The 16,784-nt window shown below is 41.7% G+C and overlaps 1 protein-coding gene across 2 annotated transcripts in view; it reads right to left on the bottom strand.

Moving 5' to 3' along the window:
* Positions 1-16,784, bottom strand: part of osbpl3b (oxysterol binding protein-like 3b) — a 31,207-nt gene that overhangs the window by 1,047 nt on the left and 13,376 nt on the right. Inside the window, exons 3-22 of one of the 2 annotated variants that reach the window (XM_030073256.1) lie at positions 13,894-14,010; positions 13,090-13,143; positions 12,553-12,666; positions 12,135-12,299; positions 11,769-11,892; positions 10,772-10,875; positions 10,260-10,352; positions 9,972-10,131; positions 8,281-8,411; positions 7,369-7,470; positions 5,410-5,547; positions 4,576-4,669; positions 3,695-3,939; positions 2,323-2,460; positions 2,142-2,205; positions 1,932-2,010; positions 1,703-1,847; positions 867-1,011; positions 602-728; positions 46-168 (exon numbers count right to left, since the gene is read on the bottom strand). In XM_030073256.1, coding sequence (XP_029929116.1) covers positions 46-168; positions 602-728; positions 867-1,011; positions 1,703-1,847; positions 1,932-2,010; positions 2,142-2,205; positions 2,323-2,460; positions 3,695-3,939; positions 4,576-4,669; positions 5,410-5,547; positions 7,369-7,470; positions 8,281-8,411; positions 9,972-10,131; positions 10,260-10,352; positions 10,772-10,875; positions 11,769-11,892; positions 12,135-12,299; positions 12,553-12,666; positions 13,090-13,143; positions 13,894-14,010 — 2,462 coding nt within the window. The remainder of the gene's footprint in view (positions 1-45; positions 169-601; positions 729-866; positions 1,012-1,702; positions 1,848-1,931; positions 2,011-2,141; positions 2,206-2,322; positions 2,461-3,694; positions 3,940-4,575; positions 4,670-5,409; positions 5,548-7,368; positions 7,471-8,280; positions 8,412-9,971; positions 10,132-10,259; positions 10,353-10,771; positions 10,876-11,768; positions 11,893-12,134; positions 12,300-12,552; positions 12,667-13,089; positions 13,144-13,893; positions 14,011-16,784) is intronic. The other variant, XM_030073257.1, reaches the window with a different exon arrangement.

Here is a 16,784-nt window from a genome sequence, read left to right as displayed (position 1 = left end):
CTCTCATAAATGATCTCAGTGAGCCCGGTAAAGCTGGATATTTACCTGAAGAATCTAGGTTGATGTGTTATGTTGTTCTCTTCTAGGATTCTCCGCCTCTCTCTCTGCAGCTGTTCAATCCTCTGTTTCTGCTCCTCGGCGGCCTCTACATTTCCCTCCTCCAGCAATCTGCCAACAAGAAACACACCACACACACATTTCTTATTGAAGCATCACAAAACATCAATCTAGAAAGGGAATGTAGAGAAATTAGCAACTTAAATTTATGTAGATGTGTGCATTAAGGGCATGCATGCATAGGCAATTGAAATAATTTGTATCATTTGCACCAGTTACTGTTTGTCCTGTTCAGATCAGGTTTTATTGTTGTTATATCAGGTGTAACCATGAGAGCACATGAGCCGGATCAATGGCATCAGATCATAAGATGCACTGTTTGCAAATATGCTCTGACAATGAACATTTATTTACTTAGTAGATCCCTCAGCACCTTTGATGCAACCTGGCAACAGAGGTGCATTGAAAAGCAGTGGCTGACGCAAGCGAGATGAATTTTATGATGGATGTGAAAATATATTCCTTGTGGTGTTTGATCTCGCACCTTTGGTCCAGGCGTAGTCTGGTGTCTGTGGGTGGTAGCAGCAGTTTCAGGGATGGGTCCAGCTCATTCAGCTCAATAGCAAATTTGGTGAAGCCATAATACTGCTCATGGTCCACTGGCACTGCATCTGCATTGCAAATGAACAGGAAAACACTGCATGAGACTAAGGAAACAGAAGTGCTATCAAAATATTCTCATGAAAAAAGAAAAGTCTGGTAAAAAAGTAAAATGCAGAATCTCTTGGATTTGCTCTGATTTGTCGTACTTGCTCTCCAAATGCAAGTGGCTGAGGGTGGGTCACCGCAGAAAACTGCTTCGTGCCATTTTCCAAACAGTCTGTGGACGACCTTCCCTTTATGATCTGTAATGGTTCCCTCCACCTCATTCACACTTGAGTTCCAGTATTTGGCCTGTAAAAAGCATTAATTTATTCAGCAACTATAAATATGTGTACAAAGGGGCAGGTCTGTTTGAGCTGCACATTCTTATAGACTTCTGCACATTACCACTGAGAGGAGTGTGCCGTGTTACTGCTCCTCTACCAGTCAGCAGATGCTGCTGTTGAGTAAAACATTGTGAGCTGAGTGTCTGTTCCTTGGCTCTTGTGTGTAATGAAGGCCAATGAGGATGAAGGTATATAATGAGGTCTGACATATGTTGACCTGCTTTTTTATACAACTTCAGGAGGCCTTTCAACTGTGCGCACACTGCAACCAATTAACCTTCTCTCATTAAAGAGCAACAATTCAGAGGCTCCCAGACATCAAACACTAAAAACACTGAGGGGTGCTCTCTGGCCAGAAGGTGAAGAGCACCAGTGATGTGCAGGGCTTGTTTGCTAAAGAGGAAACTAAAGAGTTTACTGTAGCTGCAGGGGACAGGTACATGTAAAAATTCCCTTTTCCTCTCATTAAGAGCCTATTTTTTTCATGCCCTCTGGGTTTCACAGACAGATATTTACAGTACAACTATATATACTGATGTTATGTCAGTCAAACAAATGCATAAGTTACTCATCATGAAGAATGTGAACAGTGCTCTGTGGTATAGAGATGTGGGGATAACTTTTGCACCCAAAAGGTGGTTGCATGCTTGCCTCACCTTGACAAATGTGATCTTGCACTGGCAGATGTCACTGCTAGAGTTTTTGATGGCGATCTCGCCGTAGTGCTCTATCCAGCGCTGACCACTAAGGATGTTGTGGATGCAGGACGTCACCTTGTTCCACTCATAGCTGTCTCCAAATCTGGGGTGAGAAATCAGTGAATGAGACCCTGAGTTTTCATTGTGTATGCTTTCATTGTGAGTGACAACGGTAAAAGAGACTCACCCCGGCAGAGTTACATGTGTGGTGCCAATGGGAACAATCTCCATCGACTTTCCCCAGAATTTGTTCTTCCATCTAATATCTACAGAGTCAATCACAGAAAAGCCATTAGGGATCTTCAGATTCGTCCGGGAGGACCAGACTCCATTATAATCTTTATGGTCAATGCGTTTTAATCCAAAGTCTTAATAGAAAATTTCTGTACACTGGTACCTTGCCAGAAAATGAAGTTTTTAGATTCAGCATGGCAAGCTGAGATAGGAGGGTGATGGCTGACCTGATGATGAAAAGGGGAATTAACAGTGAGAAACACAGAAAGGTAAATTAAACTGATTTAGGAGCATCATAATCCTGTGATTACAACAATATCGACAGCAGGCAAATAGGGATTTACCTGTTCTGCAACAAAGCGGAAGCCTTTGTCCGGCCGGTCACACTCGTAGGTCTCACCCAGGACAGGGTTGAAAGGCTTCCCACCCGCTCTGTAGTAACTGGATGCGTACCCTGATACAGCAAACGTAGCTATGTATACCTACACACAGACAGCAACCATTTTATCTTATTCCACTGTTTGAGGCCAACAGAACTTTTTGTCATCTAAAGTTGACAGATACGTACCCTTAATTGAACCCCAAGTACACTTATAAACCAATAACTGTGTGTGAAATCCCGTTTTGATTTCCAGCAGTTTTAATTTCCTTTCTATTTCACTATAATGGGCGGAACAACGACATCAATTTTAGGTGGCTTCTGTCTGATTGCTCTCCTGAAGCTATGATCATCGCCGCCACAGCCAAATGGGAGGCCACAGCCTGAGCTGCTTCAGCTGCTTTTCATCACACATGGCTCTTTATAACTAGACAACACCACAGACTCTATTTCTACACCTCTCACACAAAAACAAGCAAATTTCACTCCAAAAACACCATCTCACACAAGTCAATCAATTCTAATTGGAGCAAAATAAACAGAAGTAGACAGGGATGAGAGTTTCCTCCTCCAATAGTGCTGCTTGTGGGCTGCTGGAGTCTGTGAGGTCAGAGCCGGTGTGTCCTCGTGCCACAAAGCCCTAACAGACAGCTGCTGGTGGTGGTGCAGTGCAGCAAGTGAAGAAACCAAATCATTCATTTTACTCTTTCTTCATAATGACCACAGAAGTGACATCACCATACCAGTTTTGAACTCAGCTTGTATTAGTCATGGTTGTGATCACTGTTTTGATTATGATGCCAGCTGCTAATTTTTTACTTAAAACTTAAAGGGCCTCAAAGGTCTTATTTTAATTTCTATTTTAGCTAATATTTTGGTAGCTCAAAAGTCAAAGCTTATTTAACCTAATTCACTGTCATTTCTGTTCAAAGCTGCTATGTGAAATTTGAAAATTGCTATGCCTAGGTAAAAAAAAAAGTTTAGCCTTGACTTCTACACCACCAAAGCATTCTGTACACACTTGCAACCAATATTTCTGACAGACAGATACAGCCATTGATAAGAAGTCAAAACTGGACCGCAATGGCCCTTTAAGACAAATACATGTTAAAGTTTCACAAACAGTAAACATTTGTGGAGGCTGGCAGACTAGCCTCGGCAACAGCAACGTGTATGGGCTTGTGTTCGAGGGAATCCCTTGAGTCCTGGAGGTGTGTGTGTATGTGTGTGTGTGTGTGTGTGTGTGTGTGTGTGTGTGTGTGTGATCTGAACAAGGCCCTCAAAAAAGACTCACAGCCCACACAATCAAATGTAAATACAGCAAACTGCCCTCTCACCATCCTCTCAAAAGGGTCCTGTGTGTTCGCAGCTCTGTCTAGCAGCTCGCTGTACTCCAGCTCCTCACACAGTCTCTGGAGGGTGTTGAGTGGCTCATTAAGCTGTACTGGCATTGCCACCTTGGACAGGTCTTTGCCAATGTTGTTCCTGAGGATGTTCCACAGGCTGATGGAGCTGTTGTTGGGGCAGGGCGAGGGCAGGCAGGATCTGCGCCGACTCATGTGCGCCCCGTTCTCCACACAGCCTGAGACACAGGATATGAAGTCAAAATCTGACACGCACAGTTCCTTTGAATGGTGAATGCAACTAGAATATGTGTATCATAAATGAAAGACTCATAAATGACGTTGCAATGTCACGATGCTCTTCTCACTGGCATGCTTTTTCAGAATTAATCAATCATCATCTCACTGGCTAAATTCAAAGCCTTTTAAACGACAGGTTGCTTTTCTAGCCACAACACCGCTGCTTCTCTGTGCAGTTGCTATTTATTATTTTTACCCACCTCTTCTACCTGCTTAGATCTGTTTTTATCATCTATGGGGAAATGTAGGGTAGACTTTCATATCCCTATGAAACCTCTGTACATGCACCAGTAATTTCTGAACTCAAATGTGTGTGCAGCAGCTAAAATCAAAGCAGATCTACTCTGTCAAATTAAAGTTGTTATGACACCTCAATTAACAAATACATTTTCCATGCACGAGTTGTCCTACTGTTAAGTTAGGGTATGATTACATAAAACTGCACTGAGAGGTTTTCTTGTAAGTATATAACACTGCTGTATGCCAGTAATTTCATTTAAATTTTAATCATTTAATGTACAAATAAATATGTCTCCGTGTCATAGCAGCTTTTAGCCCTCTGCCTAAGAGTGCACCTGAGTTTGGTCTCTCACATTCTGTCTCGTTGCTGAAGTTGTCCATGGACATGTTGTCACTGAAGTCGCTGATGTTTGAGTCATCTTCTGATGCCTAAAAAAAAGGAAACTTATTATAGCCCTTTTGCTGACAGAGTATAGATAACTTTTGTAGTCAGGCACTAGACGAATCTCTTTCAACATCCTGTCACACCAGCAGAGATCTAATGCAGGTGGGATGAGTGGTCCCTTAGGAACGGGTGACAAATTCACACCTCAGCTTCTCTGTATTTTTAGACTAGAGTATTTAACTCTCATTTTCACATCACTTCCGCTGGAACTGCCAGAACATGGATGGAGGAGGAACAGAAAATAACTGGGGGCAAACTTGTTGAATAAAGACTTTTCCACACATAATTGTAACTGTGTTTTTTTCTGAATTACATATAATGGCATGTTCATTTCTCTGCAGTGACTGTATTGTGGTTTGTATTGATAGAAAGACTGAATTGCTGCAGCTGGTTTTCAGGTTTAACACATTTTCAGTGACAGTACTGCTAAAATCCCATTTTTAAGGCCTGGCTTTTATCTGCCATGTGATAGGGACATTATAAATTCTTTTAAAACTCCTAGCAATAATTCAATTTTCTCTCTATTCCATCCCACAGCCTTTCTGGTTAAGCATTAGTAGCAGCACAGTCTAAACAAGATAAATTACTCCCACCATTAACAATAATAATAATTCCATTACGTGGCCCACAACAGCAACTTATAAAGTTTATGTCACGGGCCAGCTCTGAGTAGCAGATGCATCATTTCAATTACTGATAGTAAAATTTTAACACGCACTCTTACCTCATTTTCAGAGGAGCTGGCAGACAACAAAACTTCTTGTGCGTCAAAGAACTCAGTCAGCGACTCCGCAACAGAGGCTCGGCTCTCATTGGACACTTGGTGCACTAGCGGACGAGATTCTTCCATGGAGTCCTGTTTCTGGGAAAAACAAGGTCCAGAGGTGAATTAAGGATGAACAGAGGGCAGTATCACCACCGCCAGTCATAATTTATAAAGCGGGACATGCATATGTAATTTGCAAGCCAGTTCCTGTCACCCTGTGCAACATTGCCAGACTTACCTCTACTGTTTTGCAGGTCAAAGGTGAAAAGGTGAAAATAGGACAAGTGAACTGAAAGCATAAAAGTTAAGTGCACTCAGGGTTGCTGTACGTCAACTGATGTGAGGGCCCTTTGGACTCAACTGACAAAAAACATGGAATAAATTTCTAATCTATGACTGACGATGAGACAGACTGATGATGAGAACCGGGTAGACTCAACCATCAAACTTTTTTTTTTTTTTTTGTCAGTTGAGTGGAAAGGGTCTAGGCTTAGTTGGTATCTATTTTTTCATACATTCCTTCATATATGACATTTCACCAGGGTATACGGTTATGATGATATTTGTGTAAAAAGTCACTGTAGCCTTTATGATATTATCTAGCCGACAGTGCTGTGTGTCTAAAACAGAATTAGTCCACTAAGACAAATGTTGCTGGGTTTAAATACTTATGGCTCATAGAAAAATGAATATATAATAGATAATAAGCGCCACTCTTCCATAGATACAGTATATCTTGCTGGAGGACCCGATGACACTTGTTGCTGTGGCATGTACCGACACATCAGTGGGCAAAACGGATGTGATGTGTGGGTGGTGGTGGCAAATCATATCATGTTTGTGGTTGGATGATGGAGTTGTATAATGGTGCTTTAACCTCTGTTACCCTCTTAAGCCAATCCTTTCTTGAGGCAATAGTTTACACATCTTCATCCATGTTGGCTGGCTCACCATTAACTAAACCCCAAATACTTCCAAACATGGGCAGAGTCATTTTTCTTTTTCACTAGCCTGTTACGCTATCCCCAACACTTGTAGTTGCCATCTTTCTTAGCTCAGCTGCCAGGTCCACCGGTATATACTGATCTCAGGTGGCATGCGCTGTGCACTACAATCACCTCAATACAGAATCTCCGTAACAGAAAGAAGAGTGTTTGTACTTTTGATGGTATTGAAAATCATACCTTCTGGATTTCCGCATACCCTAAATACCTTAATACTCTGATACCATCTAAGCCTAACAGTCCTCACTTCCATTGACCCTTGGCAGTTTTGCATAGTGCACCTTTAATATAATTCTCAAAACATAACATCACACAAAGCAGAACATGTAATAGAACATGCAGTACAAATACAAATGTGAAGACGTACAGTATTTTCCACAGCATATCAGTGCAATGAAGTGAAGCTTATATGTTTTTTGTTACAACTGAGACTGATTAACTGAGACTGATTAACTAGCAGGGAGCTAATTTCAGAGGAACCCATTATTTTATGTTCAACAAATTGCCAAGGACATGATTAAGTAGATCAGTTTGCAGTCTGATCAGCAAGCCTGATTAAGCACGCATGGAGATTTCTTGAGGAAATGAGAATCTGCCAGGTGATTAGAAATCTTAACACTGCACCGGATGAGACAGGGGTGCACACAACCACATGAATGAGTGAGGAAACATTTTCATAAAAGAACACAGAAATCCATCTTATTCAGGTAGACAGTCTCCACTGAAAAATTACATAGAGAATAAAATTCTGTTCAGCTTATGTAAAGCCATGATCATTGTAAGATGGAGTGAATGGGCAGTTCATTCATTACGTGGCAAAGTCTAGACTGTATGGGATAAAAATAAAGGCAGAGGTGGTAATAATCATGATGACAGGAGATGGGGGAGTATAGTCATGCATTCCCGCACCCACCTGCACAGGGGCAGTAAGATTTATTAGTGTGGGTTCTACGATGTGGGACTCGGCATGAATCTTGCACAGGCGCTCTCTCAGCTCTGAGTTCTGGGCTAAAGCCTGGGAAAAATAACCAGTGTAATCATTGTTTATGACACACACTCAGTCAGTAAAGATTGTGTAAGGACAGCTAAACAGAAATCTTTACTCAACAGGTGCTCATGTTTATTTGCCATTGTTTCTTACTGACACTGTCAAGATGTCCATTTCTGAAATATGATACCTGTCAGCTACTGTATATAATCTGATGATTAGGCTGCAAAACACATCATTTACATTTCTTTTATTAACAGCGTTATATATATGGGCTATGAGAGTCATTGCAAAAACTGAGACAGGAAGGAACAAAACCATGGGAGGCCAAAAATATATTAATCATCCATTACTAACCAAACTGATGTGAGGTGGAGTGGGTAGTAGGTGAATAATCAGGAGGATAGACTAGCAGCCAGGCTATTTAAAGTCAAAGACTGGGTTGGTATTGAGAGCAAGATGACACAACGGAAGCTGTTTCTGTGAGAGGAGAAGTCAGCACGACGATGAATGAGTAGCTATAGTACAGAGAGAAAGTGGAGTCAGACTCTGGGCTGGAGGCAGGAGCCAAAGGAGACATGATTGTTGAATGTGGTCTTTTTCAGGTGGGCACACATCACACTGGCAGCTAGTAATCCCTCGAACAGGGGACGCCACGGTGTGTCACAGCACTGCCACAATGTGTCACAGTTATAATGTGGTGTGGGAGGACAAGATACCTAAGCGGTGTTTTGAGTCCAAAAATGCCTAATCTATGCAAACTAATGACATTTCTGTGTGTGTGTGTGTGTGTGTGTGTGTGTGTGTGTGTGTGTGTGTGTGTTTTCTTTCACATACCGTGGCAAGTGCATTCTTCAAACCCACAACATGTGGTGGGGTAGGAGGACATGTTTCATGGTCCAGAAATTTTGTTAATCTCTCTCTCTCTGACGTTAGTGCACTAAGGGCTGACTTCATGGTGGTGTGCACTGCAGCAAAGAAGAGAGAAAAAAATTATCTTTCAACGTAACTATTACAAACAATGCAGTTACAGTCTCAGTTGTCAATATTTTCATTGAAAACCCATCTAGTGGCATCTTATCACACTTCGCTACTAATTGGGATTACTTTTTGCCTCCTAACTCTTTACAAGCCATAATATTGCTTTTTACAACATTCACCTTACCACAGACCACATAATGGGTGCTTTGAAGCTACATTATTGAACAGACAATGGCCATAAAGAAGCTATGCCTCACTGCATTAGATTGAGCCAATTAGGAATCCTTAGCCTCATAATTTTCAATGCGCATGTTTTGACAGTTTAATGATAAGAAATCTCCAGCTATTTTCTAGAGCAGGGGTATTCAATTAAAATTCAAAGAGGTCCAGTTACTAAAATTTCCTCCGAGCAAAGGTCCGAATCTTACAATGTCTAAAATTTAGACATTATTGATTATTGATTCACATCATATGAGACACAATGGTTTAAACTGGATGCAGGCAGAATGAACATGTATTGGTCCGTCCATTCATCTTTAAAAGTTCGGTTTTCACTCTTTACTTTTCTCATTTTGGAGCAAGCCATTTTCTTGTCTCATCTCCTCTCTTCCGCTATTCTCTGGTGCTGAAAGGTAAACAATCGATTTGATTGGCTTGGCTATTGATGACACTCCTGTCGTATTAAGGGGCTTTCACATAGCACGCTGTTTGGGCCGTGCTCTGCCGTGGCGCAGACGGGCGCAGAGCAGCATGCACGTGCGTGATAAGTGTATGACTATACTGTATTGTCTTTGCAAGAGTTGTGCATGTCTTATGATGTCAGTCATCTAGATTTCTAAATACGTACACCTCCTGTCCATGTAGTGAATCATTTGCTTCAACTTGGGTGCAGCGCACATGGGCGCCGTCTCCAGCCTTGCGCTGCGCTCAGCTTGGCACAGACCGGTGCGCCGTGCACGGACCGCGGTCCGCCATTTGGTGGTGCCCGTTCTAGAGTAAAGCTAGACTTATTTTATAGTAAAACTATGATGTGTATATAAAACATATATCATTTATTTCAAGTGTCTGTGAGCAGGTGCAGAGAACTTAATGAGGCCCTTCTGGAGTAATCATTTGTTTACAAATGAGGGACAAAGCTGTTCTGGAGGGGAGTTTCACCAAGCTGTCTGCTTCAGGAAATGAAAACTTCTCTCTTAGCAACTGCTCGAGAAAATGTTGAGAAGTCACATCCACAGAATCCTAATGAATACAAACTGTGACAAACTAGCAGTAATTAACAGCTGCCATGGCTCCACAACTGACAGTTCCCTTCATTATAAATAACTGCATGTTCACTGGTATCTTACTTGCAAATAAGACAGCAGTCAGTCTGATTTAGGAGAGTAACTGTGGTAGGTTGAGAGTTTTTTTTAAATGGAATGACAAATATACAGTTCCTACGTCACTCTCAGTTTCCATAAATACTTCTTTATAACTCTGAATCTGTCAGACATACCTCACAAAATCTAAGCTTTAATTAAAATTAATGGCTCATGATATTCACTCACAACTGTTGGCAACGCGGCAAAAGTCTTCCTGCAGTTTGGCCACGTCAATGGGGGAGTCTAGGGATTCAGGGTAGGCCTTGTCATTGCCCAGGGCAGCAGTGGAGAGGTTGGGGTTGGAGGCATGGAGGCGAACAGAGCCGGAGGAGATGCAGCTGGGAACCTAGGAACCATGAGATTGAAACTCAGTGCACAGAAGTGAGAGTACAAACACTTTCTGTGTTGCGGTGAGATAGCACTGGTTGTCTACCAAACATGAAGCATGGCAACCTTCATTGCTGCTTTGTCTACCTGCAGAGTTGTTTTTGCATCTTTGTTGTAGTTCTTTGAGCGCCATTTCCTTGTGAGTCTTTTTTCTTTCTTGGGGCTGTCAAATGTAGATGCCTGGTGAGTACAAGGGATGATACAGATGGTTGAGAGACATTTCTTTTAAGAAAAATCCCTCTGCAAGAACCATGTTTCACAAACTGTGAAGTGAAGATACAGTATGTTCTATATTTGGCAGCGAATGGCTGGAGGGCAAGAAAAAATATCAGTTGAGATAAAAGATAAAAGAGGTGAAAAAGTGCTCATTACTTTGTGTGAAACAAAATCTTGCTGAAAACTCTGAGTCATGCAGTATTTTGGAAAAGCAATGCATCCTAGAATAGATCAAACTTATTTTGAACGGCACAGAATTTCACATACTTAACAGAAACAGCCCATGGCATTCAGTTACAATAAAGTAGTGATGACTAGAGACTGATGTGGTTGGAAGCCTGATAACCATGTAGGATGAGAGGAGTCAGAAAGAGAGCGCTGACCTGCAAGGCCTGTATAGATGGAGCAGAGTAGGTACGGTGGAGAACCTCCATACTTTGAAGCAGGTGGTTGAGTTCCAGAAGTAAGGACTCACACACTGATATGTCTGTGGAGATTATGAAGAGATTATACATATTATACATATATTATACATATAGTATTTGCTGCTACATGCGAGTATAATACATCCACAAAGTCTGGTCCATTAACTCCCTCCCTGTGGCAAGAACCAGAGCTTCAGAGGGAGTGTACTTTCCAGTCTAGATATAGACTGGAAAAAAATGATTTTGAGCGGCAATACAAAGCTGTTGTCTTGAAGGATGCAAAACAACTTTCAATACAAGTTTCACTTTCAATACAGTAAAATCAGTTCAGTCAATTTAAACACAGTGGCAGTGCAAGGACAGAAAACAGTGGTGTTGGGAAAAGCGCTGAAAGTGAAATTTAAGGTCCCAATCTGTGATTTGAAAACAATGACCAAACAATGTCAAATTAACAAGTGGAGGAATCTGAAAACTTTCAATCAAATGAAGAGTGAGGAGGAGCCACCATTCTTTCTGTTGTACTGGTAAGTAAAATCAAAACATCATGTACAGTAGTCAAGGTTAGAGGGAGACACGGGAGGGAAATGGTCATCATGTCTTGCCCAATCCCAATTTATTTCTTCCTGTCCCCAATATATATGTTGCCAGACAGCCCGACCATGCCCCATGACCCCATCCAATCTACCCCCAATCCCCATTATTTTCATGTTATTACAGAATTATCAAACAAGTTTCAGGTCTACATGCGGGAGATGAACCCGAGGAAATGTGAGGAGATAAAGAGATTATGAGAGAGAGAAAGAGAGAGATAAAGACAGAGACACAGAGAGTGCAGTGCAGTGCAGTGTGATCACCATCAACTGATCCTTCAAATTTCACCCAAATCATTTTGTAAGTTTTAAAAAATATTTTGTTCAAAATTAGACAGACTGGGGGTTAAGTCTTGTTTTCTCACCTTTGGAACACTTGTCCATGTCGTCAGATGACTGGAGCCAGGCAGCTACCTTGGCCTGACTGTTGCAGCTCACAGGGATGCTTCCTGCAGCATGCACTGAGGACTGCCGGGCTACAGACATGCGCTGCAAGAGCCATCAAACACACGGAAAGGTCAGTTCAATACCAATTCTCTCTCTTCATATAAAAATGCCACAGTAGAAGTCATTTGACCTCATTAGTGACCATGGATGAAAAAATGATATTGCAGAAGAGATTCAATAATGCAGTAAAAACCATTAGTGACTGACTCTCTGGTTTAAAGAGATCTTTGGAGGGCTAGTGCACAGGCTCCAGTGACTGTGTGCCATTTAGTGGGCAGTTATACCTTTCTCATGGAGGCACCTTCAGCTGTGTTAGGTGAGTTGGGGGAAGGGTAGTGAGGATAGTAGTAGGGCTTCTCATTAGGGTACATGGCAATCTCATTTTGCCGATAGAGACGATGATGGCGCAGCTTGGACACCCATTCATCAAACAGCTCCTGTGACTTAATCTACAGAAGAGCAGCAACCAGCACAAGGACAATGGAGTGTAAGTGTATTGGTGGAAAAACATATACGGGTACAATATACGTATGGGGACACACAACAGTTCACCTACATTTACATTAGGTAAATTAAACATCTTTTAAAGGTATGCAGCCGTTCCAGGAATTTAAAGGCTCAATTCTAAATAATCTATGTTTGTGTTGCTTCCTCTAAACTGCACTGCAGTGAGGCCATATGTTTATTAGCCTTGCAGTTTACCTTCAAGTGATAGATGTTTTCTTCAGCGTCAAGATCGATGCACTTGGCTTTCTTTTTAATGGCCATGACGGAGAGGCCCACGTCAATGCAGCCGTGCAGCTTTCCCTTCTCAATCTACAAGTCAAGGGAAAGTCAACACACAGTGTTATGCATACACTACAGCGGACCAATACGAATGCACATAGAACAGTAAGGTGCGGTTCAATTTTAAAACACTCTATGTTGGAATCTGCCATTCAGCATTCTTAAAGCGGTGTATGTAACTGATTTGAAGCAACAATAATAAAATGGCCTTACACAAGTAGCGTCTTTGCATGGCTTTTTATGTGATTTAATTACTCGGGCTTGACAGGTAAAATGCACCATGTGATTACTATTAATGTTAAAGAGATTAAAAGGGAATTGCAATGACAGGCAAATGCTGAAGTATCCTCTAGACATCCCGGGAAAGACAGCCAGGAGCACAACATGTCCTTTGTAATCTTCTGTAACTGACAGGTCCCCCCCAGACAACAGCCAGCAGCCCTTTGTACTCACATCAGCACTGCATTTGGCATACTTCAGGATGCCCTTGTCCAGGAAGAAGTATCTCTGTGACCCAGAAATAATGAGAGAATGAGATGCGGAAAGGATGATATCTAACTTATGTGATTGCAAATGTGGTGACACTATGATGAAGACAATCAAGATAAATTCAACCTAATGTGGGGAATAACTTGTTAATGTCTCCACGGTGAAATACTGCCTTTCACGTCTCTGCCCGGCCTCTACCACTGTCTCTATCACTTTTCCTCTCTGTCTCCTTTTCAACCTTTTTTTCTGTTATGTCCTTTCTGCAAAACCCATGCCTAGCTCCAGAGCTCTTACATCAGCACAATCAGCTTGTTGAAAGCAGAAAGGAGAGTGAAGTGTGAGGTCAGAGAAGCTTTGACTGCATGTCAATACTAAATGTATACAGTTCTATTAACCAGCAGGCCATCAGCTAATGCATCGAGCTATCTCATGATGTCTCAGTGTCATCTCACAGAGAGGAAACATTTTAGAAAGAGAGAAATCCTATCCCAAGGAGCTAACCTAAGGCACACGTGGCAAATCTCTCAGGCAACCATCAATCAACTCATGCGACTAGTTAAAAACACGAATGAGTCATGTCAGTAAACGTCCATGCAGGTGAACTGGCTTAGATAAGATAAAACTATGAAGTGGTAATGTCATTGATTCCTTTAAGAATAACAACAAGCATGTGGTACTGTGTACATTTTATTTTTGTTACCAACCACTTTTTATCCATCATCTTTGATAATAAGGTTTTAATTTTGGAGAGCACACTTCATACAGCACCTTATGCCAACCCTTCATGGGCCACTTCCTCTTCTTCAGCATGTAGCCCTCCTGCTTCTGTGGCTCCTGGACACTGCTGAAGCCTCCACGCAGGCCCTCCACTATTTCCCAGCTATCCTGTGGATGCAGGCATTTTATAAGAGCTCTAAGATGATGAATGGTGCACACACACACACACACACACACACACACACAGACACACACACACACACACGCATGTGCACACGCAAATCCAGGTTGCAGGCATTGCCAGGAGCATTGAGAAAATTACGTGAATGAGTCATCCATAACAGAGTCAAGGTCAAAGTCAAAAGCATATTGTAATTCATAATTCGAAGCTGCTGATAGACTTCAAGCCTTTTTTGCACAGTCAGTCTGTGGGGGGCAGTTTAACCTTTGCATTTTCCAGTAAATGAGGCTTGGACAAGATGAGAAGGTGCAGCCAAAGGGGTTTTGTTCTCCAGTGTGGAGCTTATGGAATACTTTGACCACATGACCCCATTAACACAATTAGCTTACCTGTCTAATCTTACTCTTCCTGATAAATCATGTCCTGAATTATCTTAAAACACGCAGGATCAAGACCCTGCATATGATTAAAGTGATATTTCATAATCCACACAGTTGTGTCATAAACTTCAGCAATGCGAATTCCAGGAAGGACAAGCCTATGCATCATAAACAGAAGATTTTGTAATATCTTGGTGGACACAGAAAATAATAAATCAACACTGGCTTATGCCACATTAGTTCGCTTAAATCCATTAGAGGTTATTTGGGATTTTAGCATTACCCAAATAACAAATCTGAACGAAACAAAATCCCTAGTGGAGAAATGATGTTCACATTAAAGCCGTCCAGTGTGTCCCAGGGCTCTTGGGAGACGTTCTTAAGGTGAATGTGTGTTTATTGTCACTGTGTGCCCCTGGCCCAGTGTAACAGTGCTGTCTGAAAGAACTGTATCACAAAGTCAGCGTGCTGGAGCCTGGAGGGCACATCTAAAATAAACCCTCATATCTAGAGGGGACAGAGGATAGACAGGGCGTGGTATGTGAGTTGCTCTTTTGCTCTTCCCTGAACACGAGTCACAGTTCCCCCTGACACAGCCGCACAGTGACTCATCGTCACAAACTGCTCGGGCACTTCTCTTCAAGGGCGAAAGACACTTTGAGAGAGAAGGCAGTGACACAGCTCGTAAGAGGATAAGTCCATGAGCATGTGCCCAAAAATATCCAAGACTTGTCCAAATGCAGGTTAAAAAACCTCTTCAACCCTGCTGATCTCATCAGCACAGTTTGTCAGTACAAATATAGTGTGCTTTATTTTAAATCAAAGTGGATATCCAATGGTTTCCACAAATACCAAAATGTCATGCTGAATTACAGGGAAACGTCTATAAAATGATGTGCAAGATATCTAGATGTTTTCTATTTGATGCAACAGTGCAGCAATAAAACAACGGTGTTTGAATATTGATCTGTGTGGGGTTTTAATATTGATATGCCTGTTGATATGGAAAAATGTTTTTCCCTTGTAAATTCAAAGCTTGAAAATGTGAATCAGACTTCACAGGGTTAAAGCTGTTTAGTGGAATGAATACACGTTGACAGTGAGCCCTGTGCTTACAAAAGTAAAAAAAAGAACGTAGATACTACAACCATTACCGCAACAGTTCCCACATTTCAAAACAAGTGGTGAATTATTGATGCTTGGATGAACATGGCTTTCATAATTGGCCACCTGTTGGTGTGACACTGAAACCTGCACAGTGGAAAATAACTCCCATCAAAGTGATATGATCATGTTCCTTTTCCATTATATTCAGGTGTGTGTCTCCATTCCTGTCTTTGTGGCTGTCACCTTTGTCAACATGAATCCAAACATTTAAGCGCTGTCAATCATGAAACGTGCTGTGGAGTGAAGTGTTGCGTACAAAAAACACGAGAGCAATGAGTTTTCAGGTCATCAGAGCTCGTCACCCTAATATTACCTTTTGTTTTAAAACCTGGGTTGAAGCATATTAGGACCTGAAGACTTTCAGATTTATTGATTTGTTTATTTGTTCAGAGGTTATTTGCTCGAGAAAACAATTTTTTATTAGCATTATTTTGTGTATTTGTTGTGGTTCCAAAGAGATGAATCACCAGTGTGTGTGCTGTGGGCAACACTGGGATGAATCTTTATTGCTTTCATTTCCAAACAGAGGGGCTGCTGTGGATAATGAAACATTAATGAGTCTACTGCTTAGAGATAAGCACTCAAGATGAATAAAACAACAAAGGTAGTTCATGGTGTCTCACTACCTTCACTAATTTGCCTGTGTGAGTGTGTATATGTGTATGTGTACGTCTGTCGGGGGGTGTCTTTGCTGTAATTGTAGAAGATTGCACTTTGAGAACAATTCAGAGCAATCTGCTCGTAAATCTCACAAGTTTGGGAGAAAATGGGCTGGTCTGACACTGAAGCTATGGCAGGTGCTGTCTAACAGGAAGACAAGTCTTTCTCAAGTGGGCAGTATTTACTCCCTGCAGCCTGAAAGGAGGAATGCAAAGAGAGGACCCGGGAATGACTTACTCATTTATAAAGAGTCAACAGGCCTTGTTAGACCAGCTGGGAAAATCACAGGATCTGTGGGCTAAAGTTTCATGGTTAGACCACTTAATGGGAGGTCATTCCCTTCCCATGACAGAGAGACATGCATCAGGACTGGTATATACACATATCATGAGGGAAAAAAAGAAAGAAGAAAAAACGGAGCAACTGCAATGCAAGTTTAACTCCTTCCTGATGTTTTACGGCCGGCAGAATGATCTGTGTGTGCAAACCTATTGCAGGGCCTGGTTTAATTTCATGTCTCGATTGTGACTGCCTGAAGTGTGTATGACTGGGGT

Source organism: Myripristis murdjan, chromosome 16, assembly GCF_902150065.1.
Source record: "Myripristis murdjan chromosome 16, fMyrMur1.1, whole genome shotgun sequence".
Classification (NCBI taxonomy): domain Eukaryota; kingdom Metazoa; phylum Chordata; class Actinopteri; order Holocentriformes; family Holocentridae; genus Myripristis; species Myripristis murdjan.
Note: the sequence above shows the minus strand (reverse complement) of the source record. Positions and strands in the feature narration are given on the sequence as shown.